The sequence below is a fragment of the Emys orbicularis genome, chromosome 7, assembly GCF_028017835.1.
Source record: "Emys orbicularis isolate rEmyOrb1 chromosome 7, rEmyOrb1.hap1, whole genome shotgun sequence".
Classification (NCBI taxonomy): domain Eukaryota; kingdom Metazoa; phylum Chordata; order Testudines; family Emydidae; genus Emys; species Emys orbicularis.
Window position 1 is genome coordinate 3,868,316 of NC_088689.1, and position 27,687 is coordinate 3,896,002.

Sequence of the window (27,687 nt, forward strand, 5' to 3'; positions counted from 1 at the left end):
AGTGAAGATGGCCTCCGCGGGCTCCGCCTCAGGTCCGGTGGGCCTCCCCGCCCCCTTCTGGCAGCGTGGGCGGGGCCGAGCGCCCGGGGTGGCGGCAGTTCAGTGCGCACGCGCGCCTGGTGCTGAGGGGGAAGAACCAGGGATGGGATTCGATGCAGGTAGGAGGCGCCGCGCGCTCTCGGGGGGCGCACGGGGCGGGGCTTGCGCGCTCCCCCCTCCCCCAGGGGAAGTGTGGGGGATGGGTGCCCGGTTCTAACGCTCGCTCCCGGGGAGAGCCCTGTGGGGGGCGGGAGCTGCCCCCCCCGTGCCCCTTCGCTGTGTCTCTGCCGTGCCCAGCCAGGGGGTGCCCCCGCCCAGGGCTCCGTGTCAGGGCCGGGGGATGTCTCCCCCCGTCATTGGGGTCTGTCCTGGGTAAAGTGCTGTGGGGGTGGGGTTCTATCCCCTCCCCCGTCATAGGGGTCTGTCCTGTGGAGGGGGGAGTAGGGGTTTCTATCCCCATTCCTCTCTACAGAGTCTGACCTGGGTGGAGGTGGGGGGGGGTCTCTGCCCCCCATCATAGGGGTCTGTCCTGTGGGGGGGGGAGTGGGGTTTCTATCCCCATTCCTCTATAGGGGTCTGACCTGGGTAGAGGTGGGGAGGTCTCTGCCCCCCATCATAGGGGTCTGTCCTGTGGGTGGGGGGGGGGGTTTCTATCCCCATTCCTCTATAGGGGTCTGACCTGGGTAGAGGTGGGGAGGTCTCTGCCCCCCATCATAGGGGTCTGTCCTGTGGGTGGGGGGGGGGGTTTCTATCCCCATTCCTCTATAGGGGTCTGACCTGGGTAGAGGTGGGGAGGTCTCTGCCCCCCATCATAGGGGTCTGTACTGTGTGTGTGTGGGGGGGAGTGGGGTTTCTATCCCCATTCCTCTATAGGGGTCTGACCTGGGTAGAGGTGGGGAGGTCTCTGCCCCCCATCATAGGGGTCTGTACTGTGTGTGGGGGGGGAGTGGGGTTTCTATCCCCATTCCTCTATAGGGGTCTGACCTGGGTAGAGGTGGGGAGGTCTCTGCCCCCCATCATAGGGGTCCATCCCGGGTAGAGCGCTGTGGGGGGGCCTCTGTCCCCTCCCCCCACATCGGCATCCATCCCATGCAGAGCGCTGTCGGATGTCTCCCCTCACCCCCATTCAGGGCCGGTGCCTGCAGGGTGGGGAGTACCTGTAGCAGGGCTCCCTGACCTCCATAGCTGGTTCTGTGTCTCAGTCCCCATCCCTTGCTGGGACGTTATGTAAACAGATGAGCCCGGAGTCGTGGTGCCCCATCCCTCGTATTCCTATCTGGGTTATTATCTGAGAGATGAGGTGGGGGAGATAATATCTGTTGTTGGACCAACTTCTGCTAGAGTGTTTGAGCTTCACAGAGCTCCTCTTCACGTCTGGAGAAGGAAACCAAAGTGGTCAAGCTAGATTGAAGGTGGGACAGATTGTTAAGCATAAGAGGCTCATTGTAAGAGACCACTTAAAATGAAGTGGGCAACTTTTTGTTTTGTTTTATTATATATTTATTATTCCATGACCACCCAGGAAATCTTAAAAATCTAGCGAACTAGTGAAGGATTCCTCTCTCCCTCCCCTGCATGGAAGCTAGAGTCTGGTAGCAGTTTCCATTGTAATTTGCACTTCTCTAGTGACTTTTATCTGAACACCTCAAAGCATTTCACAAACACAAATTACATCTCCTATCCCTGGGGAGGTGTAGGTGTGTGTTATGCTCATTTCACAGATCAGGAAATGGAGGCATGGAGTAGGGAAGTGACTTGACAAAGATCACACAAGAAGTCAGTGGTGGAGCTTGCGACTAGAACCCAGGAATCCTGCTTCTCCATCCCCTACTCTAGTCACTAATCTCTTCTCAAAATTCAGTTTCAAAGGTGTCTAAATGACCAGGTGAAAACTTGATCTGAACTAGGACTTCAAGTGGAGATAATGCTGTCACCACTTCTTGAACCATCCCCCTTTGCGACAAAGCAAACAATTCCTGTATCCAGATGCTGCACAAATAGTGTGAGTGGGTAAAAGAGAACTTGCATTGTTCAGTATTTTGAAGTTCTTTCTTGCATGGGGAAATGCTCATAACAGTGTAGGTAAATCTGCTTAAACTGGTCCAGTGGTATCTTTCAGGATTTAAACATTACAAAGGTTCCTGACTGCCTCAGTTTTGGGCCCTGTGACAGGCTTCAATAAGCCTTTCAGGAAACACCTTATGATCTGGTGATTGAAACCCCAGGGTGAGAGAGAGGGAATAACTGCAGTTTTCAAAAGATTGTAAGCAAAAACCCCTCACTGACCAGTCCATACTGAAATGAGTTCTGTGGGGAAATCCTGCTCCGATACCATGATGATGAGTGGAGAAGAAATACTTAGACAGAGGTGTTCTCTTTAACAGCATGAAAAGTGGCACCAATGCTTCTCAGCTTGCTGTACGCTTCCTACTAATGCTAATGAGAATAATGGGCAGGTACTGAAGTGCTATACCTCCAGAGTTTCAGCACAGGAGTAGTTGGTGTATTTTTTAAACTTGAACACAAAAAACAAAATTAAAGTAATGTTAAATAGCTGGCTTGTGAGTGAACCTGTCAACTTGATGTTTTATTCAGGTTCTTATACCACCCATATCACTTGTATCTGAGCCAGGAGACTAACATCTGTCAGGTGTGGTTCATTCTCTTTCTCGTCCTCTCTGTAAGGAAGAATTTTGTGTGCAGTTATGTCTCCGTAGGGGATTGTTTTAATATATTTTTAACATGTACACATTGCTGTGTGTTTGCTAGAGAAGGCAGTTGGAAGACAAGCACCTTGCATTTGGAGCAGAAGGTGGTGCTTGTGATGGTCATTAGTTCCTGGGGGGGTTGTCCTGCTGTCTGGGATAGGCCCCCAAGAAATCTCAGACTTTTTCACAGATGAGCTTTACCCTTCTGGTAAAAAGTTCCATTCTGCCTGAGGAGCAAAGCATTATAGAAGGATCTTCATGAGGCAGTTTTTTAGATATGCTGGGCCCAGGCCACTGAGTGATTTGAAGATAGACTGAGATATGTGACTCTGTGCCATAAACTCATCTTTAAAGGCACGCCGTCAATGTCAGTCTTTTGATACCAATTACTCTTTTAAAATGTTTTTTTTCCCCTGTTCTCTCACTGACCAGTTGCAATCAGTTTCTCCTTTGCTAATTGATTACACAGGGAAACAGTGAAACTGACTATGCACCAACTGCTGTTAAATGCACACAGTAAACAAACTGGATCCCAGGAGGCTCTTGCTGCTTTATTTTAGAAAGTCTAGTTGTTGTAATAACAGGAGGTACAAAAGTCAAACAGAAATGGCTTTCAAGATGACTGTGTCCCTTTAACCTTCCCAGTATTACAGTACCTCATGTGTTCCTCAAATAGTGAGTTAATTTTGTATTACATAGGCACACCTGGATGTGTTAAAGACATTCTCAAACCCTTGGTTGTGGCTGTCAAAATAAGCTTCATTGTTTGCAGTGTTGTAGCTGTGTTGGTCTCAGGATACAAGAGAGACAAGGTGGGTGAGGTAACATCTTTTAGTGGACCAACTTCTGCTGGTGAAAGAAACAAGCCTTTGAACTCCACAGAGCTCTTCTTTGGGTCTGAATGTCTGTCAGCTTCTTCAGGCCTAAAGAAGAGCTCTGGGGATCTCAAAATCTTGTCCCTTTCACCACAGAAGTTGGTCCAGTAAAAGATATTACCTCACCTGCTCTGTCTCTGATAGAAGATTCATACATTTACAGAATTCAGAGCCAGAAGGGACGGTTAGATTATCCAGTCTGACCTGTATATCACAGGTCATTAAAGGATAACTGAGTGAAATGTATTGAGGCCAATAATTTGTTTGGCTAAAGCGAATCTTCCAGAAAGACTCCATCTTGATATGAAGATATCAAGAGATGAGAATTCACCACTTCCCTTGGTAGTTTGTTCCAAAGCTTAATCACTTTCACTGTTTAAAAACTTGTGCCTTGTTTCTAATTTGAAAATTTCTGGTGCCAGCTTCCAGCCACTTGTTCTTGTTATGCCTTTCTTTGCCAGATTTCTCTGCATTAGCAGCACCTGTTTTTTTTCTCCCCATGACGCTACCGATATACTATAATCAAGGCAGTGCTCAATCTTACTCAATCTTTTTGATAACCTAAGCAGATCAGGATCTTTAAATTGCTCACTGCAAGACATTTTCTCCAGCCGTTGAATCATTTTTGACTCGTCTGCATCCTGTCCAGTTTTTCAACATCCTTTTAAAAACATGGCCAAGTACTGATTCTCGGGGAACATCACTAGAAACCCACCCGTTCAGTGGGGATTCTATATTGACATCTACTTTTTGAGATCTGTCACTTAGCCAGTTCTTAATCCATTTAACATGTGCTTTTTGTCATGTAGTACTAATTTTAATCAAGCTGTCGTGTGTTGCGAAGTCAAATGCCTTACAAAAATCTAAGTATTTTGTATCTATGCAGTTACCTTTATCAACCAAACTTGTGATCTCTTCAAATAATGAAATGGGTTTGTTTGACAAGCCCTCTTTTCCATAAAACCATGTTAATGCAGAGCATCAACTAATACAAATCGTGTGAATTATATAATCTGTGTAGCACAAAGTTTTATATTTGCGTATATGCACCAATGAACGTCATTAAGGGTGTGAACCAGTTTGACAGAAGCACAATTGCATAGTTATAAAAGGGAGGAGATGTTCAATTTCCTCCAATATCTGGGTGTCATATGGCTGGCTAAATAAACCAGCTGGGTGCCTCCCTGTTGTGCTTAACAATTAAAGTGCATGTGATATGTTTCCTTATTTGTGGTGTTCCTTGTCTGAGCCAGTTGGTATCACATTATTGCACACACATTCCATTGCTTTATAAAAATATAATTACAGTACGAATCCATTTTCTGAGAGTTTTAGTATTGTCAATTGGTATCCCATCAGTACTTTTCTGTAAAATCTACCTGCGTTAGCAATGACTGCCCAATGGACTCTTGAAGAAACATAGAGGAGTTAAGATTTCTCAGATGACTTGCAACTGAATCCACAGTCATAAGAACATAAGAACATAAGAAAGGCCGTACTGGGTCAGACCAAAGGTCCATCTAGCCCAGTATCTGTCTACCGACAGTGGCCAATGCCAGGTGCCCCAGAGGGAGTGAACCTAACAGGCAATGATCAAGTGATCTCTCTCCTGCCATCCATCTCCATCCTCTGACGAACAGAGGCTAGGGACACCATTCTTACCCATCCTGGCTAATAGCCATTTATGGACTTAGCCACCATGAATTTATCCAGTCCCCTTTTAAACATTGTTATAGTCCTAGCCTTCACAACCTCCTCAGGTAAGGAGTTCCACAAGTTGACTGTGCGCTGCGTGAAGAAGAACTTCCTTTTATTTGTTTTAAACCTGCTGCCTATTAATTTATTTTGGTGACCCCTAGTTCTTGTATTATGGGAATAAGTAAATAACTTTTCCTTATCCACTTTCTCAACATCACTCATGATTTTATATACCTCTATCATGTCCCCCCTTAGTCTTCTCTTTTCCAAACTGAAGAGTCCTAGCCTCTTTAATCTTTCCTCATATGGGACCCTCTCTAAACCCTTAATCATTTTAGTTGCTCTTTTCTGAACCTTTTCTAGTGCTAGAATATCTTTTTTGAGGTGAGGAGACCACATCTGTACACAGTATTCGAGATGTGGGCGAACCATGGATTTATATAAGGGCAATAATATATTCTCAGTCTTATTCTCTATCCCCTTTTTAATGATTCCTAACATCCTGTTTGCTTTTTTGACCGCCTCTGCACACTGCGTGGACATCTTTAGAGAACTATCCACGATGACGCCAAGATCTTTTTCCTGACTCGTTGTAGCTAAATTAGCCCCCATCATGTTGTATGTATAGTTGGGGTTATTTTTTCCAATGTGCATTACTTTACATTTATCCACATTAAATTTCATTTGCCATTTTGTTGCCCAATCACTTAGTTTTGTGAGATCTTTTTGAAGTTCTTCACAATCTGCTTTGGTCTTAACTATCTTGAGTAGTTTAGTATCATCTGCAAACTTTGCCACCTCACTGTTTACCCCTTTCTCCAGATCATTTATGAATAAATTGAATAGGATAGGTCCTAGGACTGACCCTTGGGGAACACCACTAGTTACCCCTCTCCATTCTGAGAATTTACCATTAATTCCTACCCTTTGTTCCCTGTCCTTTAACCAGTTCTCAATCCATGAAAGGACCTTCCCTTTTATCCCATGACAGCTTAATTTACGTAAGAGCCTTTGGTGAGGGACCTTGTCAAAGGCTTTCTGGAAATCTAAGTACACTATGTCCACCGGATCCCCCTTGTCCACATGTTTGTTGACCCCTTCAAAGAACTCTAATAGATTAGTAAGACACGATTTCCCTTTACAGAAACCATGTTGACTATTGCTCAAGAGTTTATGTTTTTCTATGTGTCTGACAATTTTGTTCTTTACTATTGTTTCAACTAATTTGCCCGGTACCGACGTTAGACTTACCGGTCTGTAATTGCCGGGATCACCCCTAGAGCCCTTTTTAAATATTGGCGTTACATTAGCTAACTTCCAGTCATTGGGTACCGAAGCCGATTTAAAGGACAGGTTACAAACCTTAGTTAATAGTTCCGCAACTTCACATTTGAGTTCTTTCAGAACTCTTGGGTGAATGCCATCTGGTCCCGGTGACTTGTTAATGTTGAGTTTATCAATTAATTCCAAAACCTCCTCTAGTGATACTTCAATCTGTGACAGTTCCTCAGATTTGTCACCTACAAAAGCCAGCTCAGGTTTGGGAATCTCCCTAACATCCTCAGCCGTGAAGACTGAAGCAAAGAATCCATTTAGTTTCTCCGCAATGACTTTATCATCTTTAAGCGCTCCTTTTGTATTTTCATCGTCAAGGGGCCCCACTGGTTGTTTAGCAGGCTTCCTGCTTCTGATGTACTTAAAAAACATTTTGTTATTACCTTTGGAGTTTTTGGCTAGCCGTTCTTCAAACTCCTCTTTGGCTTTTCTTATTACACTCTTGCACTTAAGTTGGCAGTGTTTGTGCTCCTTTCTATTTGCCTCACTAGGATTTGACTTCCACTTTTTAAAGGAAGTCTTTTTATCTCTCACTGCTTCTTTTACATGGTTGTTAAGCCACGGTGGCTTTTTTAGTTCTTTTACTGTTTTTCTTAATTTGGGGTATACATTGAAGTTGAGCCTCTATTATGGTGTCTTTAAAAAGGGCCCACGCAACTTGCAGGGATTTCACTTTAGTCACTGAACCTTTTAACTTTTGTCTAACTAACCCCCTCATTTTTGTATAGTTCCCCCTTTTGAAATTAAAGGCCACAGTGTTGGGCAGTTGAGGTGTTCTTCCCACCACAGGGATGTTGAATGCTATTGTATTATGGTCACTATTTCCAAGCGGTCCCGCTATAGTTACTAGCACTTGACCCCTAGTGCCCCCTTGAGAACAATTAGAAACTCTGCAACAGCTTTATCCATCCATCCCACGGGCTCTTGAAGATTAAGAATAAGGTATTGGGTTTTGTGGAAGATGGACCAGACTGTCTTGGAGTTTCGTTTTGCTCTGGGGGTGGTGCTTGAGGGAAAGAGCTAAGGTTGTTTGGGTGAAGTTAACTATTAAATGTGGTGGGTTTTTTGTAAAGGAGGAACTTTGCTGTGGACTTCTCGGGGGATTTTAACCTTGTATCTTTCTCACAAGAAGGGAGAACCAATTCAAGGCTTTTTTGACTGATGTGATTGATTCTTTCAACCTTAATGCAGAATTTAAAGGTTTGGGGTTTTTTGCCTAGAAATCTCCATAGATTTTAGAAAAAGTGTAAACTGCTGCTCAGTGACGAACAAGTCATTTAATACCATAAAGGTAAATGTATAGTAAAAGGTGAAAATTGCCCTTTATGGAGAGCTTGTATGAAGCCTTCCATGCTCTGGAGAGTCCCAAGGTAACAATGTGTGGGGTAGGAAGGGGGTGTATGGAATGGTTGTTACCTGTTAGCGCTCCAGCTGTGACCGGCTAGAAAACTAGGCCAGATGTTGCAGGAATCCTAAAATGCAATGTCAGCTACAATCTGCTAACATCCTTTGTAACAAAGGCAGTGCCTTCCAGGTGTCTTATGTATGAACATCGCCTTCTTAGAGAGTAGACTGTAACTGGCAGGAGTGAAGCATATGTACTAAATGCAAACTTTGCAAAAGCTAAAGTTTCTGAAACTGAAACTGCTGTGTATATTGCTTTTTAACTTAAAATTCCAGCTCGGTAGTTGTGCTTATGAGATTCAGAATAACTAACTGACAGATATACCTCTCTTGAAACTCTTGTGGCCCTTATTTCTTGATGCTGAATATTGAAAAGTTCTGAAATATGTCACACGTAACTTTACCCAACTTTAAAAATAGCAGTGTGGCAAATTTAAACAGTGCTCTTACGGCTCTCGGAGCACAATTAAGTTCTTTACATGCAAGTTCTTTATAATTTTATTCCTTTCATCCACACGTTTACAAATGGAAAAAATGAATGACCTCACGACTACCCGAACAAACTTTAATTGCTTACAGATGTCAATGCTTTAACCTTCTGTGAGAGATTATACATCTGTGATGGAGTCACAGGGAAAAAGAGTAAAAGCTTTGCTTACTTAAATCAACAGTATGGTATGTAAATGGCAAAATGGAATGTCTGTGGGAGCTCCAGTAGCTCTGTGGCCTTTACAAATTCAGGGCAATGTACAGTGTTAGATTGACTGTCTGATACAGGCTTTGAGTCAGGGCTTCACTTCTCAAGATAGGCAGTTCTGTTAATGCTTGTGAAAGATGCTGACAGCACTGGAGATTTTAAGTCCCCTGTTTTCTCACTAAATGTTTATGATTTAGTACTGCCTTATATTGAGTCAAAGTAGTAGGGAGATTTTCTAGTCTGAGTACTTGGGAGTAAAACTTAGAATGGTGGACAGCATCTTTTTGGGCTCAGTGGGGATATCCTGCATAGCCGGAGAAAATAGCTCTGATGCTATGCTTGCACTGGTAAATCAGGAATAACTAGGGTGACTTCAGTGGAATTGCCCCAGTATAAAACTGATGTGAATGAGATCAGAAACAAGCACAGTGTGTTTGTTTTGTTTTTTTTACTCTGCACACCGTAGCAGCACGTTTTCCCTCCAGATTCTCTCCTCTTACATTTGACAAACTGTTTCTCTTTCATTACTCCTGAGGGAATTCTGCGCCAAAAATTTAAAAATTCTGCACACAATATTTTAAAATTCTGCAGATTTTGTCAATAAATATATGTGGAGGCTCCAGCATGGCAGTGGGAAGCACAGGCCACTGTCTGCACAGAGGTGGAGATCACCCTGCAGCCCCCACTCCGTGACAGACTCAGCAGTGAGGCTGCACACACCACAAAGGCCAGGCCTGCCTGGTCCATGCCAGGCACACTAGATGTAGACAGGCAGGCTCAGCCCATCAGGATCCAAGTGTGGAGGGGCTTGTTGTGGGGTAATAGGGTTTGTGTGGGGCAATCTGGTTGCAGGCAGCTTTGTGTGGGGGGTGGGGGTGGGGGGTGTCCAGGTGGGATCTGGATGAACAAGGGCTCATTGGTAGGGGGTTCTGGGTGCAGAGGCAATGGGACTCTGCAGGGGGGTCCAAGTGAAGGTGATTGGGGCTCAGCAAGGGGGTCTGGGTGTGGAGAGCTCAGTGGGGTGAGGGCTCGGGTGATGGCTAAATGGGGTGCTGGCTTGGTGGGGTTCAGTGGGGTGGGGGGGTCTGGGTGCAGAGGGCTAGTCAGGGTGGTCCAGGTGCAGATGGGGTAGGGCTTGTTGGGGTGGGAGTTCAAGTGCTGTGGGGTGGTCTGGATGCGGGGGGGGGGGGGTGGGTCCAGATGCAGGGGTGTGTGGGTGCAGAGGGCTCCAGATTCAGACGGTGAGGCTTGTTGTGGTGTGGCTTTGGGTTCAGGGGGCTCAGTGGGAGGGTTCTGAGTGCCTGGAGTGAGGCTTGGCGGGGCAATCTGGGTATGAAGTGGATCCAGATGCACAGGGGTTGGGCAGACGGGGGAGCAGCTCCCTGTACAGTGACCCCTTCCCCCCCCCCATGGCTGAGTAGCAATGGAGACAGGAAGGAGGGTGGTGCGAAGCTTCCTGCAGCTGAAGAGGTTTCGACTGGGGGGGGGGGGGGGGGGGAGGGATCTGATCCAGCCCTGGCCGCTCCTTGCAGGGGAAGAGGAAGTCCCATCTTCCCCAGCCCTGCTGTGACTAGCAGCTGAGCCTGGCACAGTAGGAGCCACTGGCTGGGGTGTCCCCAGGGCCCCCCCCCCCCGTGATTTACCGCTTCGCTTGCTGCTCCGGATGCCCGAAACAACGCACCCACGCTGCTGGGGAGCGGCACATGACCGCTTTTGTGGCTTCCCTTTGTTTCCCTATCACAGAGTCATTTTTCTGTGGGGAAGCAAAGAAATCTGCGGGGGATATGAATTCTGCGCAGAATTCGCCCAGGAGTACTTTCATGAGAGAGTTGTAACTTACATGGCTGTCTTCTGCTTGCTTCTGTTGTGCAGCAGCAGACAGGTTGATATTACAGATCTTTAACTGCTGCAGAGCCAGCAGGGATCCTGGATGACTTCCTCTTTGATTTCTTAGCAAAGCTGCAGTAACTTGATTAATTGTAATCAAGAATATTCAGGATGCTCTCAGTGAAGGACACAGGAATTACCAGACTAATGGTCCAGTAAGTCCAGTACCAGGGGTGAAAACTTGGCCCCATTGACTCTCATGGGCCAGCGTTTCACTCTAAATGTCTCAGCAGAAGGTGCAAAAGAAACCCCTGCAGTAGGGGGAATAATGGAATAACCCATCCACAGAGAGAGTGTCTTCCAAACCGCTGTTAGAAAGAGGGACTGATGGGATAGAAAGATGTCCCGCTTTAGTTCATCTAATGTAACTGCAGAAGTTCTCCCTCTATGTATAACCGTGAAATCCTACTGTGCTTGTGGCCTCTACTTTCTTGAGTTCCGCAGGTTAATAGGTTCCATGTGTGTAGCTTGGGGGGCGGGAGGGAGGGGAAGAAAAGGTTTTTTTGCTTAGTTTGAATGGTCTTGTTTTTTCAATCTCTTTGCATGTTTTTGTGTTGACGATAAAATGAAACATCCAATTTTATCTTCTCTGTTCTGTTCCTTATTTGATATATGTTAACCATGCCCCTGTTAATCATCTCTCCTCTAGACTAAACAGTCCTGATCTCTAGTCCATTCTCAGAAGTCACTCCAGATCTTCAGTCGCTTTTGTCACCATTCACTGGACCCCTTCTGTTTCTGCTAATCTCTTTTGACGTAGGGTGACCAGAAGTGAATCCATATTTCAGATGACAGGCAAACCTTTGACTTTGGCATTATACATATTCAGTGTTTTCTGTGCTATTCTGTAAGCATCCTAAAGTAAAGGTATGCCAATCAAAGGACAGCTAAATTATAGCTTTTAACCCTGTCATTTTAAAAACCACTTCCTTGATTACACAGGTAAAGCACATTGTGCTTTTAGGATATCAACGTATCCTCTTCTTTCAGATTACGTTTTTGGGAAAAACAGTGCTAGATTAAATGAGGCAATGCATGTTTTATCTGGATATAATTTGAGATGTCATACAATCTTCGATCCCTTGTTAACCCCCCCCCCCCAAATTAAAAAAATCCCCACTTGAGGCTTGTCAGCATGTCTGTCTATAAATAAATGCTTATTATCTAGTGGAATTCCCTTCCAATATCTGTTTTCCTCTCTGGAGGTACATTGGCTTTTTTTTTTATATCAATATTGTATATATCAATATATTGGTTTTTGGTATCAATACAGAATTACAGCTGTAACTCCTAACACATGATATGGACTATGTTGAAGTTAGATCTAATTGCAAAACTGAGTCTTTGACTCCAAGTAGGATATTAAACCTCTATGTAACAATGTAACTGGAATCAATGCTGTTTAGGATGAATGCGTTAGAAGGAAGTGACTGAGCATTCCTTGGGCTGGGCAGATAGCTATTCTCACATTTGCAATAAAGTACTTGCACTCCTGACTTCTGTTAAATGTTGAATGGGTCTGGAATTTTGCCATCAAGTTTCATCCTGGCCCTTGACCTTTTTTTTTTTTTTTTTTTTTTTCCCCCTTCCTCCCTTGATCTAGGTAGGCTTGATGCAACTCCTAGTGAAGTCAACAGGAAGATACCAGACTCCAGTGGGAGCTGGCCTGGCCTTTAAATGCAGGGCCGCCCAGAGGATTCAGGGGGCCTGGGGCAAAGCGGGGGAGCTGCGGCGCTTGTACTCACCTGGCGGCAGTCTGGGTCTTCGGCGGCACTGAAGGATCCCCCACCGCCGAAAAATGCCGAAGACCCGGACCGCCGCCGAGCCAGGGCTCGCGGGGCCCCTGCGGGGCCTGGGGCAAATTGCCCCACTTGCCCCCCCCCGGGCGGCCCTGTTTAAATGAGTTACTTTCACTGTTTATTAGGGGACTTCTTATGCTGCTAATATTACAGAATTGACAGTGCCTGTGTTCATCTGCAAGTTAGCTTAATCAAATGTGAGTTCTTTCTATAAGTGCCATCAGGCAATCTTTGGGACTCAGCTTTTTGTGCTGAAGATGCAGTTCTCTTAACTGTCAATATGTTTAACTTCCTTTTGGAAGGGAATGAGGACGTGCCAGTGGGTTTAGTTGTATCGCAGTAGTGACTAGAGGCCCTAATCAAGATTCAAGGCCCCATTGTGTGAGAAACAGAAACCTCTGTTTCCTACTTCTGGGGATCTGGATTCCAAAGTGGTTTGTCATGTAACATCGTGGTGTCTACTAGGTATTACAATGGTCTGGTATTGACTTTCCACATCACAAAACTACAATATAATTCAAAATTAAGTAACTTCTGTCTGAGAGAGACCAGCTGCAGCAAGTCATGACTGAGGTGCTTTGTGAAAGAAGTAAAAAGCAACAGAGGGTCCTGTGGCACCTTTAAGACTAACAGAAGTATTGGAGCATAAGCTTTCGTGGGTGAATACCCACTTCATCAGACGCAAGTCATGAAGTGGGCATTCACCCACGAAAGCTTATGCTCCAATACTTCTGTTAGTCTTAAAGGTGCCACAGGACCCTCTGTTGCTTTTTACAGATTCAGACTAACACGGCTACCCCTCTGATACTGTGAAAGAAGTGTGCATGTGTCAGGCTGTATCACACCTGCTTGAACTAGGGCTTATTCCTGCCGGTTTCCTGACATTTGTTTTTGAGTCCAGAGTTCACCCTGGTAACTCTTCTCCTTCAGTTTGACTATCTAAAAATATCTGCGATTATTTCTGTCTTCTGAAGACTGTTTCTGTATGCAACCATAAATCATGTTTCCTCTTGTGTTCTTGCCTTAGAGTATGGAAATAGCTAATCTACTCTATGCCAGACAACAAAGAGCATTAAAGTACAGTATATAAAACCTGTCAGTATTCCTACTAGTAAACAGCTGAACCGCGGATAGCCCTTGATCTAGTCCAGTAGTTTGGGCCAAATGATAACTCAGCTTAAGGGAATGGCTTTACCACAGCAGATGGCCTTTAGCCTTTTTAAATCCCATTAAATCCACTTTTGAACAACTGAGCAAAGCAATCTAATTCTGACTTGATTTGTATTGGCTGGTAAAACTTACATTCCTGTGGGTGGGTGGGTTTTGTGGTTTGTTTGGTTTTTTAAAGAAATTGATTGACTTAATTCTATAATCTTTTTTTCAACAGGAGGAACAATGGACTGGCTCCCAACAAAGAGTCAACAGCTGCTGGGGGAAGGTGTCCCACCTGAAATGGAGATGATCTGGAAAGCTGAAGCACTCTGAATGAACCAACATGGGTTTGCGACTGTTGGGTTGTCTCTTTAATTTACCCACTGCTGTGATCTATGGGTCCCTGTCGCTCTTTGTTTCCATTTTGCACAATGTATTCCTCCTATATTACGTGGACACCTTTGTTTCTGTTTACAAGATTGATAAACTGTCCTTTTGGATTGGGGAGGTAAGTTTCTGAGACTTCTTTTTTCCTACCGTTCTCAAGGTATGCAGTAGGATCTGAAACCAAAGCATCATGTTAGAATATGGGAGAACATTTTGGTAGCTCAATTTCTTTTTTGGCAGGAAGTGATAAAGGAGCTAGTAGTAGTGCGGCTAAATTGGGTGACCTATCTCTTCTCACTCATGCAAATATACAAAGATAGTGAGTCGGGGGTCTAAACACCAGCAACTTACGTTTTAAAGAGTGCCTTTCCTCTTGGAGAATCCCAACGCATTTCAAACTACACACAGCAGCAATGAAGCACAGCATTGAATGAGTCTGAAAATCAGACTTCTTGAGTGCCTGTGGCTAGATTTAGGCACCCGGGTTTGAAAATGGCCTCTGTGCATTATTCCATCACCTCCCAAAGCATGAGTTCAAATGTGACTTTGAGTCATGTATGAAAATGGGTGGTGTAACCCTATTTGCCAGTAGATATTTTTTTATACAACATAAAGCCATTAAACAGTATGACTCTCAGCCTGGAAAGGCACAGTATGGGCACAGAAAGGGGGTTTGCAGTATAGTGCCAAGGCATATGTGTTAGTGGTACATTATCACTATCCAGTACCAATTGGTTATTATCCCAAGGAATTGTAATGGGTCCCCATCTGGATGTTGGTTACCTCAGTAACAAGACTCGACTGCTGAAGTGATTCATTGTGGCTTGTCTCACTATTGTATCTCTCTTTTCTAGACAGTGTTTCTAATTTGGAACAGCCTCAATGACCCTCTCTTCGGCTGGTTGAGTGACCGGGTATTTCTTAGCACACAACAGTAAGTTTGTGCCATTCGTATCCTCCGTTAAATGCTGAAAAGTTAATATCTTCAAAGTAGGCTGGAAAAGATTGTGAAAATGTCACCTTGAAAAGACTGATTGTTAGAAGAGGACTATTACCTAGGTATGAAAATCTTAAACTCCCCTGCTCATGGTATCCTGAAAAGTTGGATGTTGCTGTTGTGGCTTCAGGGTTGGGTGCTGCTTGTCCATCATTTCAGTCTCTGGAATGTATGGAGGAGGAGGTCATCCACAGGTGTAGTTATACTAATGCCCCCAGGCAAGTCACCTTGCGGGACTGAGTCTGGAACTCTGGATCTAAAAGCACAAGCCTCTGCTGCTTAAGTCCCATTAAACTTGGAGTCAATAGCTGATGTACTAACCTCTCTACATGGTCCGTCCACTAGAGAGAGACAGAGCTACACTGTTATAACCAGTTCAACAATCTGCATTGCCGCAGATTTACCGTGGGATTGTGAAGTAGACAGTGCTGGCCTGCCAAGACGGGCTCTGTTCACTCCTGTGTGTTTGCTCATGTTCCTGGTGTTGGGGCCTGTTATCTCCTCACATTAGCAGAGTGAGACAGGAGCCGAACAAAGACACTTACTACCCTGACAAATGCAGTGTTGAGATCACTTCCATTGCCCTCTTAGCCTTTCCTATAAGGGAATAGAGGGTGTGGCAGGACACTACCCAGGGATTGTGATCAAAGTTTTTCTCTTCTCTTGCAGGTCAGGGGTGGAGATCTCCTCACCAGAAGTCATTCTTAAGAGACTTAAGGCACTGAGCCGCAATGGGCCCCTTTTTGCCATCTCTTTCTTGGCTTTCTGGGTTTCATGGGCCCATCCAGGTCTACAGTTCCTCCTATGCCTCTGCCTCTATGACAGCTTTCTTACCGTGGTGGATCTCAACCACAATGCCTTGCTCGCAGACCTTGCTGTTTCTGCAAAGGACAGGACTAGCCTAAATTTCTACTGCTCGCTTTTTAGTGCCATCGGTTCCCTCTCTGTCTTCATGTCCTATGCAGTGTGGAACAAAGAAGACTTCTTTTCTTTCCGGATATTTTGTGTGGTGCTGGTTCTCTGCTCTGTTGCTGGATTTACTCTGGCAACGTGGCTGCTAAGACAACGATTTGAGACTGAAGTGAAAGTGAAATGGGACCAAGAGTCAACTTTAAAAGAGTAAGTGGCACCAAACTCCATACATCTGATGCTGTGGGTCTGGCTCTCGGATGGGTTCGTACGTAGGGTGGCTAGTCCCTGTTGCGCTGTGGCTACACTCTGTTTTTAGCGTGCTAGCTCAGTCAGCTGGGACTCGTACGTGCCGCTCCAAGTGTAGCTAGTCCCTTAGTCTCCTACATCACTTTTGAAAATGGGAACCTAAGAAGCCCAAGTCACGGAGGCACTTTTGAAAATTTTACCTGACAGCTGTAGCTTCCTCCCTTCAAAATTCAGAGTAGCCAAAAACAAACAAACAACCTAAAGCAACTGAGTCCTGAGGAAAGACTCAGAAAACTGGCCCACACTAACTAGTCCCTTAAAGTCAGACGTGCCATTGCACGTGCCAGAAAGCGCATTTAATCTGAGTGCAGTTATTCTGAGTGCATGTGGTGTTGGGAGTATCCTGCTTACAAGTGCCTGAGAGCCCATCTACACAGAGCTTCAGTAGTTGCATGTGTAGTTCTGCACACAGTTGTGACTGGCTCACTAAAAAATGGGCTCTTTATGTCTAGCTTGGCTAGCTGACAACTAGTAGGTGGTTTTCATGTCTCCTTACACGTATCTATGTGTAAATACCAGTGAGGAAAAGGGGAATTACTTGAAGTGTGTATGGAGCAATAATTGGGAATTATGGGATGAATTTAAGAAAAGGAAGATTTAGGCTGAGGACCAAGAAAGGTATCCTAATGCTGAGATCTCCTGGGCCGTGAATAGGCAACCCCCATCTCATGGGACATCTGAAACTAGACTGGGGCATAGCACTAGAGAATATATTGCTGACAGTAATCCTGTTCTTGGTGGCTGATGGACAAAAAGTTACCTGTAGCGTCCATCCTTTAATTTCTAGAGTATACACTAAGGGTATGTCTACACTACGAGAGTAGTTCGATTTTACTTAAATCGAATATGTGGAATCGATATTACAAAATCGAACGTGTGTGTCCACACTAAAGACAGTAATTCGACTTTGTGAGTCCACACTAACGGGGAAAGCGTCGACATTGGAAGCGGTGCACTGTGGGCAGCTATCCCACAGTTCCCGCAGTCCCCGCTGCCCATTGGAATTCTGGGTCGAGCCGCCAATGCCTTCTGGGTAAAAAAATGTGTCAAGGGTGCTTTTGGGTAACTGTCGTCATCCGTCCGTCACTACCGCCCTCCCTCCCTGAAAGCGCCGGCGGGAAATCAGTTCGCGCACTTTTCTGGTCAGTAACAGCGCGGATGCCACAGCACTGCGAGCATGGAGCCCACTGCGACCATCGCTGCAGTTATGGCCGTTGTCAACACCTCGCAGCTTATCATCCACCTTTCCCAGAGGCGGATGCAGAGAAATCAGGCGAGGAGGCTACGGCAGCGCGGTGAGGGCCTGAAGTCTGAGAGTGCACAGACCTGTCACAAAGCACGGGACCCCGCGCCGAGGACATCACGGTGGCAATGGGTCATGTTGATGTTGTGGAACGGCGATTCTGGGCCCGGGAAACAAGCACGGACTGGTGGGACCGCATAGTGCTGCAGGTCTGGGATGAATCACAGTGGCTGCGAAACTTTCGCATGCGGAAGGGGACTTTCATGGAACTTTGTGAGTTGCTGTCCCCTGCCCTGAAGCGCAATGACACCCGGATGCGAGCAGCCCTGACTGTCCAGAAGCAAGTAGCCATAGCCCTCTGGAAGCTTGCAACGCCAGACAGCTACCGGTCAGTCGCGAACCACTTTGGCCTGGGCAAATCTACCGTGGGGGTTGTTGTGATGCAAGTAGCCAACGCAATCGTTGAGGTACTGCTCTCAAAGGTAGTGACCCTGGGAAACGCGCAGGTCATCATAGATGGCTTCGCCGCGATGGGATTCCCAAACTGCGGTGGGGCTATAGATGGAACTCACATCCCTATCCTGGGACCGGACCACCAGGCCAGCCAGTACATCAACCGAAAGGGCTACTTTTCAATGGTGCTGCAAGCACTGGTGGACCATAGGGGACGTTTTACAAACATCAACATCGGATGGCCAGGCAAGGTTCATTACGCTCGTGTTTTCAGGAACTCAGGTCTGTTTAGACGGCTGCAGGAAGGTATTTACTTCCCGGACCACAAAGTAACTCTTGGGGATGTGGAGATGCTTATAGTCATCCTCGGGGACCCAGCCTACCCGCTAATGCCCTGGCTCATGAAGCCCTATACTGGCGCCCTGGACACTGAAAAAGAACTCTTCAACTACTGGCTGAGCAAGTGCAGAATGGTGGTGGAGTGTGCTTTTGGCCGTCTCAAGGGGAGATGGAGAAGCTTACTGACTCGCTGTGATCTCAGCGAAACCAATATCCCCATTGTTATTGCAGCTTGCTGTGTGCTCCACAATCTCTGTGAGAGCAAGGGGGAGACCTTTATGGCGGGGTGGGAGGTTGAGGCAAATAGCCTGGCTGCTGATTACGCCCAGCCAGACAGCCGGGCGATTAGAAGAGCCCAGCGGGACGCGCTGTGCATCCGGGAGGCTTTGAAAGCTAGGTTCCTGAGTGAGCAGGGTAACCAGTGACTTTTAAGTTTCTGTACAGAGAAGCTGAATCTGCCCCCGTTTCTTTACCCACTAAATGTTCAGTATCCTCTCCAGTTACATACCCCGTTCCCCCCCTTCCAACACACGTTTAAAAATAAAATCACTTGAATTTTGTTAATGAACACCGTTTTCTTTATTACTGTTTTCGCGGGAAAGTGTTGAACCTGGGACGCAGACTGTGGTGGGGAGCGGGTGTAGTGTAGTGATGCAAATGACGCTTCTAAACTCCAGGAATGACAGGCTCCGCAGTGGTGGACTGGTTGTTTCAATGGAGCCTGCCACCCCTCCTGTTCGGGACTCTGTGTGTGTGGGGGCTATGTGACTTTGTGGCAGGGGGAGGACGGTTACAGATCCCCTGCTGCGTGGCTCTGTGATCCAGGATAAGGACCGCTGCATAAGATCTCTAACTGCCCTCCCCCGCCACAAAGTCACAGAGCAACCCCCCCCCTCCCCCCCCCACACACACACAGAACATGAAAACCACCTCCCAGACTGATCAGGGTAACTAGTGACTGCACTGTGTGTGTGCCCTGCTGCTGAACCTGCCCCCGCCTCTGTACCCTGGTAAAGGTGACTGTCCTGTCCAATTACCAACCCCCTTCCCCCCCTTCAGACAGACTCTCCTCTAAAAGAACATGATGGAAACAATAATTAACAGAAACGTATTTTTTATTAGCAACTACACATGAAACTGGGGGGTGAAACTTGGACGGGGGCTTGGGTGAGGCGGGAAGGAAAGGACTTGTCAAATTTTGGGGAATGAGAGCCTTCTAGTACTAGAGCAGTCTGCAGGGGTGGAGTGAGAGTTTTCACGGACTCTGGCGCCCCTCCTTCTTTGGACTTTGGGTGAGGGGGGTATGGGACTTGGTGGCGGGGGAGGGCAGTTACAGATAGACTGCAGCGGGGCTCTGTCCTCCTGCCTCCGGTCCTGCAGAACATCCACAAGGCGCCGGAGCGTGTCCGTTTGCTCCCTCATTAGTCCAAGCAGCGTTTGAGTCGCCTGCTGGTCTTCCTGCCGCCACCTCTCCTCCCGTTCCATGTGTGATTGGTGCATTTGGGACAAGTTATCCCTCCACTGGGTCTGCTGGGCTGCCTGGGCTCGGGAGCAGCCCATAAGTTCCGTGAACATGTCCTCCCGTGTCCTCTTCTTCCTACGCCTAATCTGCGCTAGCCTCTGGGAGTGTGATGCCAGGCTAGGTCGGGAGACAGTCGCAGCTGTGGGAATGGGAAAAAGGGAGTGAATTCCTCAGAAAGATAAATTTAGTTGTGAACAAAGAACATAGTCTTTCTCTGTGAACAAGACCATGCACAGCACCTATCACATGCGCACTCAGGGCAAGGTCGAATTTTTGGCCTTCGCATTCAGTGCCTGGGGTCTTGCAGTGCAGATCAGAGAAGCGGGGCAGGACACCGGAGTTTGTGTAGCAGGCCGACATGGTAAGCCGTAGACTTGTGGCTGCTTAAAACTTTAATAGTAGCAGTGGCCTCCTTTCACATTGAAAGCAATGCCAGTCCCTGCTGCCAGCAATCCGGCAAGCATGAACTCTGCCCCGTCCCACCCCCTCGCGGCTGTCCCAGGGAAAGATCCCTGTATGCTGCCCCTCTCCCGCCTCCACCGCGTGGCTGTAAACCGCCGGTTACAGTTCTGTAAAGGAACAGGCAAGCAGTCCCAATACTAACATTCCCCTACCTAATTCAAAGCAGGTCACCATGAGCGACATCACTCTGATGAGGATTTCAGAGACGGAAAAAGAAAGGATGCTTCGGGAAAGCCTGCAAAGACCAGGGCCGTATGCCGCCATGCTCTGCAGGGCAATGATCCCCGAGTACTTGCTTGTCTCCTGGCGCGGAAATGTTTGCTACTACGGAGGACCCAATAAGGCCGCTCTCCCCAGGAACCTGATGCAAAGGCTTTCCAATTACCTCCAGGAGAGCTTCGTGGAGATGTCCATGGAGGATTTCAGCTCTATCCCCGGACATATAGACCGGATTTTACTGTAGCTGCACTGGCAGGGACTAAACAGTAGAGCGGCTTGGGCAGAACAATCATGCTAAACCGGACATTGTTAGATTTTTTTCAGTAGTTGCACTGCCAGGGACTGAAAAGTTAAGCGCCTAGGGCAAAGTAATCATGCAAAACCCATTGTTAATATTGTTAATATTCCTGTTCTGTTAAAAATAAATGTTTAGATGTTTTAAACACTTACTGAGTGATCCTTCCCCTGATTCTGTGTCCGGGTTAACGGCTGGGGACGGTTGGTAGGGGATCTCTGTAAGGGTGATGAAGAGATCCTGGCTGTCGGGGAAATCAGCGTTGTAAGCGCTGTCGACTGCCTCGTCGTCCTCATCTCCTTCCTCATCTTCCCCGTCCACTAACATGTCCGAGGAAGCGGCCGTCGACAATATCCCATCCTCGGAGTCCACGGTCAGTGGTGGGGTAGTGGTGGCGGCCGCACCTAGGATGGAATGCAGTGCCTCGTAGAAACGGGATGTCTGGGGCTGGGATCCGGAGCGTCCGTTTGCCTCTTTGGTCTTCTGGTAGCCTTGTCTCAGCTCCTTGATTTTCACGCGGCACTGCGTTGCATCCCGGCTGTATCCTCTCTCTGCCATGGCTTTAGAGATCTTCTCATAGATCTTTGCATTCCGTCTTTTGGAGCGCAGCTCGGAAAGCACGGACTCATCGCCCCACACAGTGATCAGATCCAAGACTTCCCGATCAGTCCATGCTGGGGCCCTCTTTCTATTCTGAGATTGCACGGCCATCTCTGCTGGAGAGCTCTGCATCGTTGCCAGTGCTGCTGAGCTCGCCACGATGTCCAAACAGGAAATGAGATTCAAACTGCCCAGACAGGAAAAGGAATTCAAATTTTCCCGGGGCTTTTCCTGTGTGGCTGGTCAGAGCATCCGAGCTCGGACTGCTGTCCAGAGCGTCAACAGAGTGGTGCACTGTGGGATAGCTCCCGGAGCTATTAGCGTCGATTTCCATCCACACCTAGCCTAATTCGACATGGCCATGTCGAATTTAGCGCTACTCCCCTCGTTGGGGAGGAGTACAGAAGTTGAATTTAAGAGACCTCTATGTCGAACTAAATAGCTTCGTGGTGTGGACGGGTGCAGGGTTAATTCGATGTAACGGCGCTAAATTCGACATAAACTCCTAGTGTAGACCAGGCCTAATAGTAAAAGGCCTGTACCTGTTAAAATGTCAACACAGCATTGTCATAGAAATGTACTTGCTCTCCCTTTACCATGAGGATGGAAAAAGTAAATGCATCTTTCTTGTCTGTCTTACTGCCTGACACTGGCTAAGCAGGTGGCGTCTGTGCGCACTGCTCATTCCAGTGTTCATAACTCACTGTGCCCTCGTGCTGCCCCCTCTGTTGTATCCACTTGTCTCGTCTCTCAAACTTAGATTGTAAGTGCTCTTTGGGGCAGGGACTGTCTTTGTTTGTGCAGTGCCTCGCATCCTGTAGGTGTTCCCACAATAAAACTAACAATAAAGATTGGGACTAGAGTAGTAGGAATCGGCATTGGACTGTAACAGCTGCCCGGGGGAGGGATGCTCTTCCTGGTGCAGATTTGAGTTGCTGACTCACTAGGCAAATATTTCAAGTTTTTGAGGACCCTGGTTCTGGTGGTTGCTTCCATCAAGGAACAACTATCATGCCAGCTTCTGACTTGCTCCATGAACAGAGAAGATGAATAATAGGAACTGGTAGGATGAGGAAAGTAGCCAGCATTGCATCAGTGCTTGCACTTCTGAGCAAAGCAGGGAGCACGGAGTTTACAAGCCCCTTGGGAGTGCAGAGGAAGGGGGATAACAGAAATTCTCACATGTGCAGAAACAATTAGAGTGGTTTCATTGTCCCTGTAGATTGTACATTGAGCAACCATCTGCCCCGCTGGAGAAGAGGATTACACTGGGAGAATACCTCAAACAGCTGTCCCGGCACCGCAACTTCCTCTGGTTCGTCTGTATGAACCTAGTACAGGTAGGTCTAGCACGGGCGCTCTAACCCAGTGACTCAGATGGTGAGCTGTTAGCCAAGCCAGTCTGAAACTGGTTCAACAGGATATTGATTCCTTATGAGGAAAGTACGGCATTACTCAGACACCACTAACTCCTCTTGGTGCTTTCTGCACATGCTTGCGTGGCTTTGCATCAGCCAGCTGTTCTGTTACGCAAGGACTCCCTGCGGAGTCTGGGGGTCTCGCTCGTCCATCTACAGCCAGGAGGGGGGATTAAGTGTAGGCTCAGCTCCTGCTTCACTAAGGAGTGCAAACTCTCAGCCCTTCAGAGACCATCATGTGCAGTTTAACAAGGATGCTGCCGTTTAATGCCTTATCATGGCTGTTGGGGAGAATTACTAGTGCAAAAGCAACAGCCAGAGAAATCCTACTTCCTGTCATCGAATGCCTTTGAGAACAGCTGGAAACGTGGTTTTTTTCCAGCCTTCCTGTGAGAGCATTGAATCCTCCCCTTCCCCCCACATTCCCGAGGTTCATGTCGCAGCCACTGGGCTCTACTCAGAGCTAGTGCTTGGTTCCTCAGCTAGGTGCCCACAGAGATGACTGCCAAACAACACCACACTCTCCACAGCATCGCTGCGGCACTTGCAGCCTCAGTTGCCTCTGAGTGTTTGGTTCTCCCACATAGTAACGCACAGACAAGCGGCTGGGCTGGGCTGACTACGGGCCTCTCATGGGGTACAAGGGTGTAACTGATGGCTCTCAGAGGTGAGTGCAGATTGCATCAGAGCATTTGTACAAACAAAGCACACTGTCTGCAGAACCAGCTTCTCTGCTTTACAGATCCTACCTGTAAGAACTGCATGTTACCCTGGCACTGGACTCCTAGTGGAGCGGAGCCGTGCACGCTATTGGCTTAGCCTTCCTCCTCTTGCTCGGAGTATTGCTGGTCAGTTAATCTTCGTGCTGTTTTGTCACAGGTTTTTCACTGCCACTTTAACAGCAACTTCTTCCCTCTCTTCTTGGAACACTTGCTGTCAGATCGGATCTCTCTCTCTACAGGATCCTTCCTACTAGGTGAGCCTGCATGGGGAACTGGAGTAAGCAGCACCCCACAGCTGCTGGTTGGTACTCGGCTCAGGCCTGAGTTCGTTCTTCACAAACACTGAAAGCACTGAGACTCGGGAGAAAGGTGCACTCTTTTCTCAGGCCTCCAGGAGTGGCACTTGGCCCACCTGTCCCCAGATGGGACCATTGCTGCAACCATCTTGGATCTTAGACTTTCCCCTCCCTTCCCAGACACACACGAAATAATCTTTAACACTTTTCAGGGGCCAGAGGGGGAGAGGCAGGCATTGGCTTTCTAACCTGGGTTTCACAGATGTAAGGGAGTGTGTGTGAGAGACAGACCTAGATCTGGTCAGCTCTGCAAACCTGGGTTCAACTCCAGACGTGGGGGATGAGACCATGAGCTCAGTCACTTTCTCTTAGTTGCTGTTGGAACATGCCCAAGCTGCCATCCAGATCTGCCTGATTGGCAGTGCAAGGTTCAGTGGAGACTCAGCTCTGGAATACGAGGGTTGTCTCTGGGTCAGGGCTGAGATGCATTGGCACTGCCATGTCGTCTGACTTCCATCAACTCAAGCAGCTTCTGGGTGGAATCTAGTCGGGTAAGCACAGAATTGGGAGTTCGCAGCTTCAATCCTGGTTCTAATGCTAACTGCCTGTGTGTCACTGGACAAGTCACTTCCCTCCCAACGCTCCCATCTGTGAAATGGGGATACCACTTGCCTCCTTCACGGGAGAGTTGTGAAGATCTTTGTGCAGTGCGTGGACATAGAAAGGGCCGTGTAAGGGCTGAGGATTTCACTCAGTTTAAATGTGTAGAGCTGTTCTGTGGTTTTCTTCCGAATGCCCTGCTGGATGAATTGAGCCTTGTCTTGTCTCTACTCGGTCTCTAGGCACTGTCAGATGCTGAAACTCCCTTGAACTGTCTGTGCCTCTCTCCACAGGTATTTCCTACATCGCCCCTCATCTCAACAACCTCTATTTTCTGTCTCTCTGTCAAAGATGGGGGGTTTACGCGGTGGTGCGAGGGCTCTTTTTCCTGAAGCTGGCTCTCAGCATCATCATGCTTCTAGCTGGACCCGACCAGGTGCATCTTCTCTGCATCTTCATAGCCAGGTACGTTGCTTATCTAGGGTTTCATTGACCTCTGTGCCTGTGGGTGAGCTGGTGGGAGCTGTCCTGGTGGTTAGCCACCCCAGGGAGGCCATGAGGCATCTCCATTTTACAGCTGGTGAATGTCAGGCGTACAGGTGAGGCATGGTCATGCAACAAGTCACTGTCAGAGCTGAGAGTGGAACCCAGAAGACCTGACTCTTGACCAAGTGCTCCAACCACTAGTTCATGTTGTCCCTTCTAGTGAAGAACTCCCTCACCTCCAATGGACTGAGCAAGATGAACTGAACAATCCGTGATTACACCACACTTCATGCAAACCTTGTTTAAGAACAAATGAGGAAATAACATGCTCTTCACAAAAATCAGGCTATGTCTGCAAATGCAGGCTTGGCTCTGGCGTGTGGGACTCTCCTCACATAAGCAGGGATGACATACTGTCATCTGGTGTGTGAACTCAACTGGTAGGCTTTGCCACGTGACCTGTTCCTGGCAGGTGAACCTCCTTAAGGCAGCAAGCTGTACAATGGACTCGTGTTCAAGACGAGGCAGATGATTGTTCTCTGGATCAACTGCATTTTGGTAGTTCTGGGTTGGTGGAAGGAAGGCTGGGCTTGTGGCTAAGGCACTAGCCTGATACTCGGGAACTGAAACCAGTGCTCCCAGCTCTGTGATGATGTGACTTGGGCAAGTCACTTCCCCTTTGGGTGCCTGTTTCCCCATCTGTAAAATGGGGCTCAGAGGGGTGTTTGATGTTAAACTTCATGTAAAGTGGCTGGCAGGTGCTAGGGAGAGGCAAAGCAGCATTGTTCTGTATTAGCCCTCTCTGTATTGAAGGGCTCCCTGTTTCCACGTGCTGCTGTGTAATGCCCTCTCTGCTATGCTCCACAGTAACCGGGTGTTCACGGAAGGAACATGCAAGCTGCTGAACCTGGTTGTCACGGACCTGGTGGATGAGGATTTTGTCTTGAACCGCAGGAAGCAGGCTGCCTCAGCACTGTTGTTTGGGATGGTTGCCTTGGTAACCAAGCCTGGCCAGACCTTTGCCCCCCTGATTGGCACCTGGCTGCTCTGTACTTATACTGGTACGTGACGTGGGGAAAGCAGCAGGGTGGGGCTGAGATGAGTGCCTCTGCTGGCTTTTGTGATGTGAGATACTTGGACAAGGTCCACTGGCAACATAGTTTGCAAGACGTTTTATTACCTAAGTTAACGCTCCATGTACTTTTGCACCCATGCCACCTGGGGCGGTGCCTGTCAGAGCGAATAACCTGAACAGGGGAAGGCCTGGGCAGTATTTGTGTGGGAGACCAGCTGGTGGGAAGTGGTTGTGGTGATGCAGTGGGCATTCGTACTGTCCCATGTCCCAGTGCGGCTCAACGTGCTGCATTTCAGCGAAGGATTAGCTTGACACCACCGCCCACCTCTCATGTTGAGAGACATCTGATTTGAACCCAGGCCTGTGGGATCGAGATCTGATGCTAATCCATCTCCCCACTCCTGTGCTGAACTCCTCCCTAGCGAGATCTGTGCATTGTTATCCCAGGGACACTGTATCAGAATTGCACTGAGCGTTGCTTGGGCTACAGGACCTTGTGTTCGGTGGCTGTGAAGCCTGTGCACAGACCCCTGAGGGAGGTGTGGTGAGCTCCATGTTACAATGGTGGTTGAGGGTGCATGGAATTTTTACAATTTCTAGCTGAGTCTTACACACTGTTTTGGTCTCAGGTTATGACATTTTCCAGCGGGCCCCTCTGAGCAATGTGGTGAGCGCCCAACCGAAGCTGGCGTCCAACGGAGCCTGGGAACCAACTCTGCGCCAGGGCTGCTTTTACCTCCTCGTCTTCATCCCCATCACATGTGCATTACTGCAGCTCCTCAGCTGGTCGCAGTTCAGCCTGCATGGAAGGCGCCTCCAGACGGTCAAGTCCCAGCGCCAGAGCCTGACTCAGAGTCGATCACAAGAGATCAAAATGATCTAGATGTGCCTGAGCCCTTCGGCTCTCACTGACTCTGTGCTGTGGGTGTGGTTCCGCCTCTCCACAGTCCGGGGGATGCAGACTGAGGCGAAGGGGCTTGCTGGCTAAGAACTGAAAGTGTTTACAATTCAACTGTGAAATGCTCACAATGCAGACGTTTCCTCGCTCCAGGGGGCAGTCGGTTTGGAAGGCAGGTACATCAGAGACAGGGGTGACTGGTGTGTGCTCAGAGTGGGGGCGTTTGCTCAGGCAATCAGATGGAGTCTTAGCTCTTGCACTTTTTGCACCCAGGGCCCACTGAGGTGCTGCTGATCTCAAGGGAGGGTGGGTGACAGTGGCCTAGAGCAGTGGTCTCCAAACTTTTTTGATCGCACACCCCTATCAGTAAAAATTTTTTGAGCACGCACCCCCTGCCGTGCCCAAGCGCCAAAAAAAAAAAAAGCGCTCCTCCTGCTGCACACCCCCAAGGATCCTCTTGCGCACCCCACTTTGGAGACCACTGGCCTAGAGTTAAGGAGACAGACATTCTAACACAGTCTCTAGTGCAATATCTCACCTCATGGGGCATCGGTGGGAAAGCAGATGCTGTTGGGCCAGCCCAGTGGTGGTTTTGTGCAGTGTTATCCAGGAAACCTGGGCTCAGGGCAGCTCTGCGCTAGACACTTTACCAGTGTGCTAGTTAAGGGGGTGACTTGTTTTATTTTTTACTGGCAAAAGTCCGTCCCAGTGTAGATGCAGTGATACCAGCAAAATAAAGCTTTTGTGGATAAAGCTTATTCAGTTCAGGGAACTGGCATAAGCCACACAGGCTAAAGCACTCTTGTGTGGCTATAAGCTGCATCTCCACCTAGCCTTACCTGCAGTCCTTTCTAGTGTGGACT

At 47.8% G+C, this 27,687-nt stretch overlaps 1 protein-coding gene across 1 annotated transcript; it reads left to right on the forward strand.

The window, feature by feature from the left end:
* The first annotated feature begins 96 nt into the window (after nt 1-96).
* On the forward strand, nt 97-27,286 carry MFSD13A (major facilitator superfamily domain containing 13A). The gene is made up of 9 exons (XM_065408021.1): nt 97-158; nt 13,830-14,102; nt 14,836-14,915; nt 15,648-16,097; nt 22,552-22,669; nt 23,627-23,723; nt 24,659-24,830; nt 25,719-25,912; nt 26,556-27,286. The coding sequence occupies exons 2-9, from the start codon at nt 13,938-13,940 to the stop codon at nt 26,807-26,809; spliced, it is 1,530 nt and encodes a 509-aa protein (XP_065264093.1). The 5' UTR covers nt 97-158; nt 13,830-13,937; the 3' UTR covers nt 26,810-27,286.
* Nucleotides 27,287-27,687: the final 401 nt, after the last annotated feature.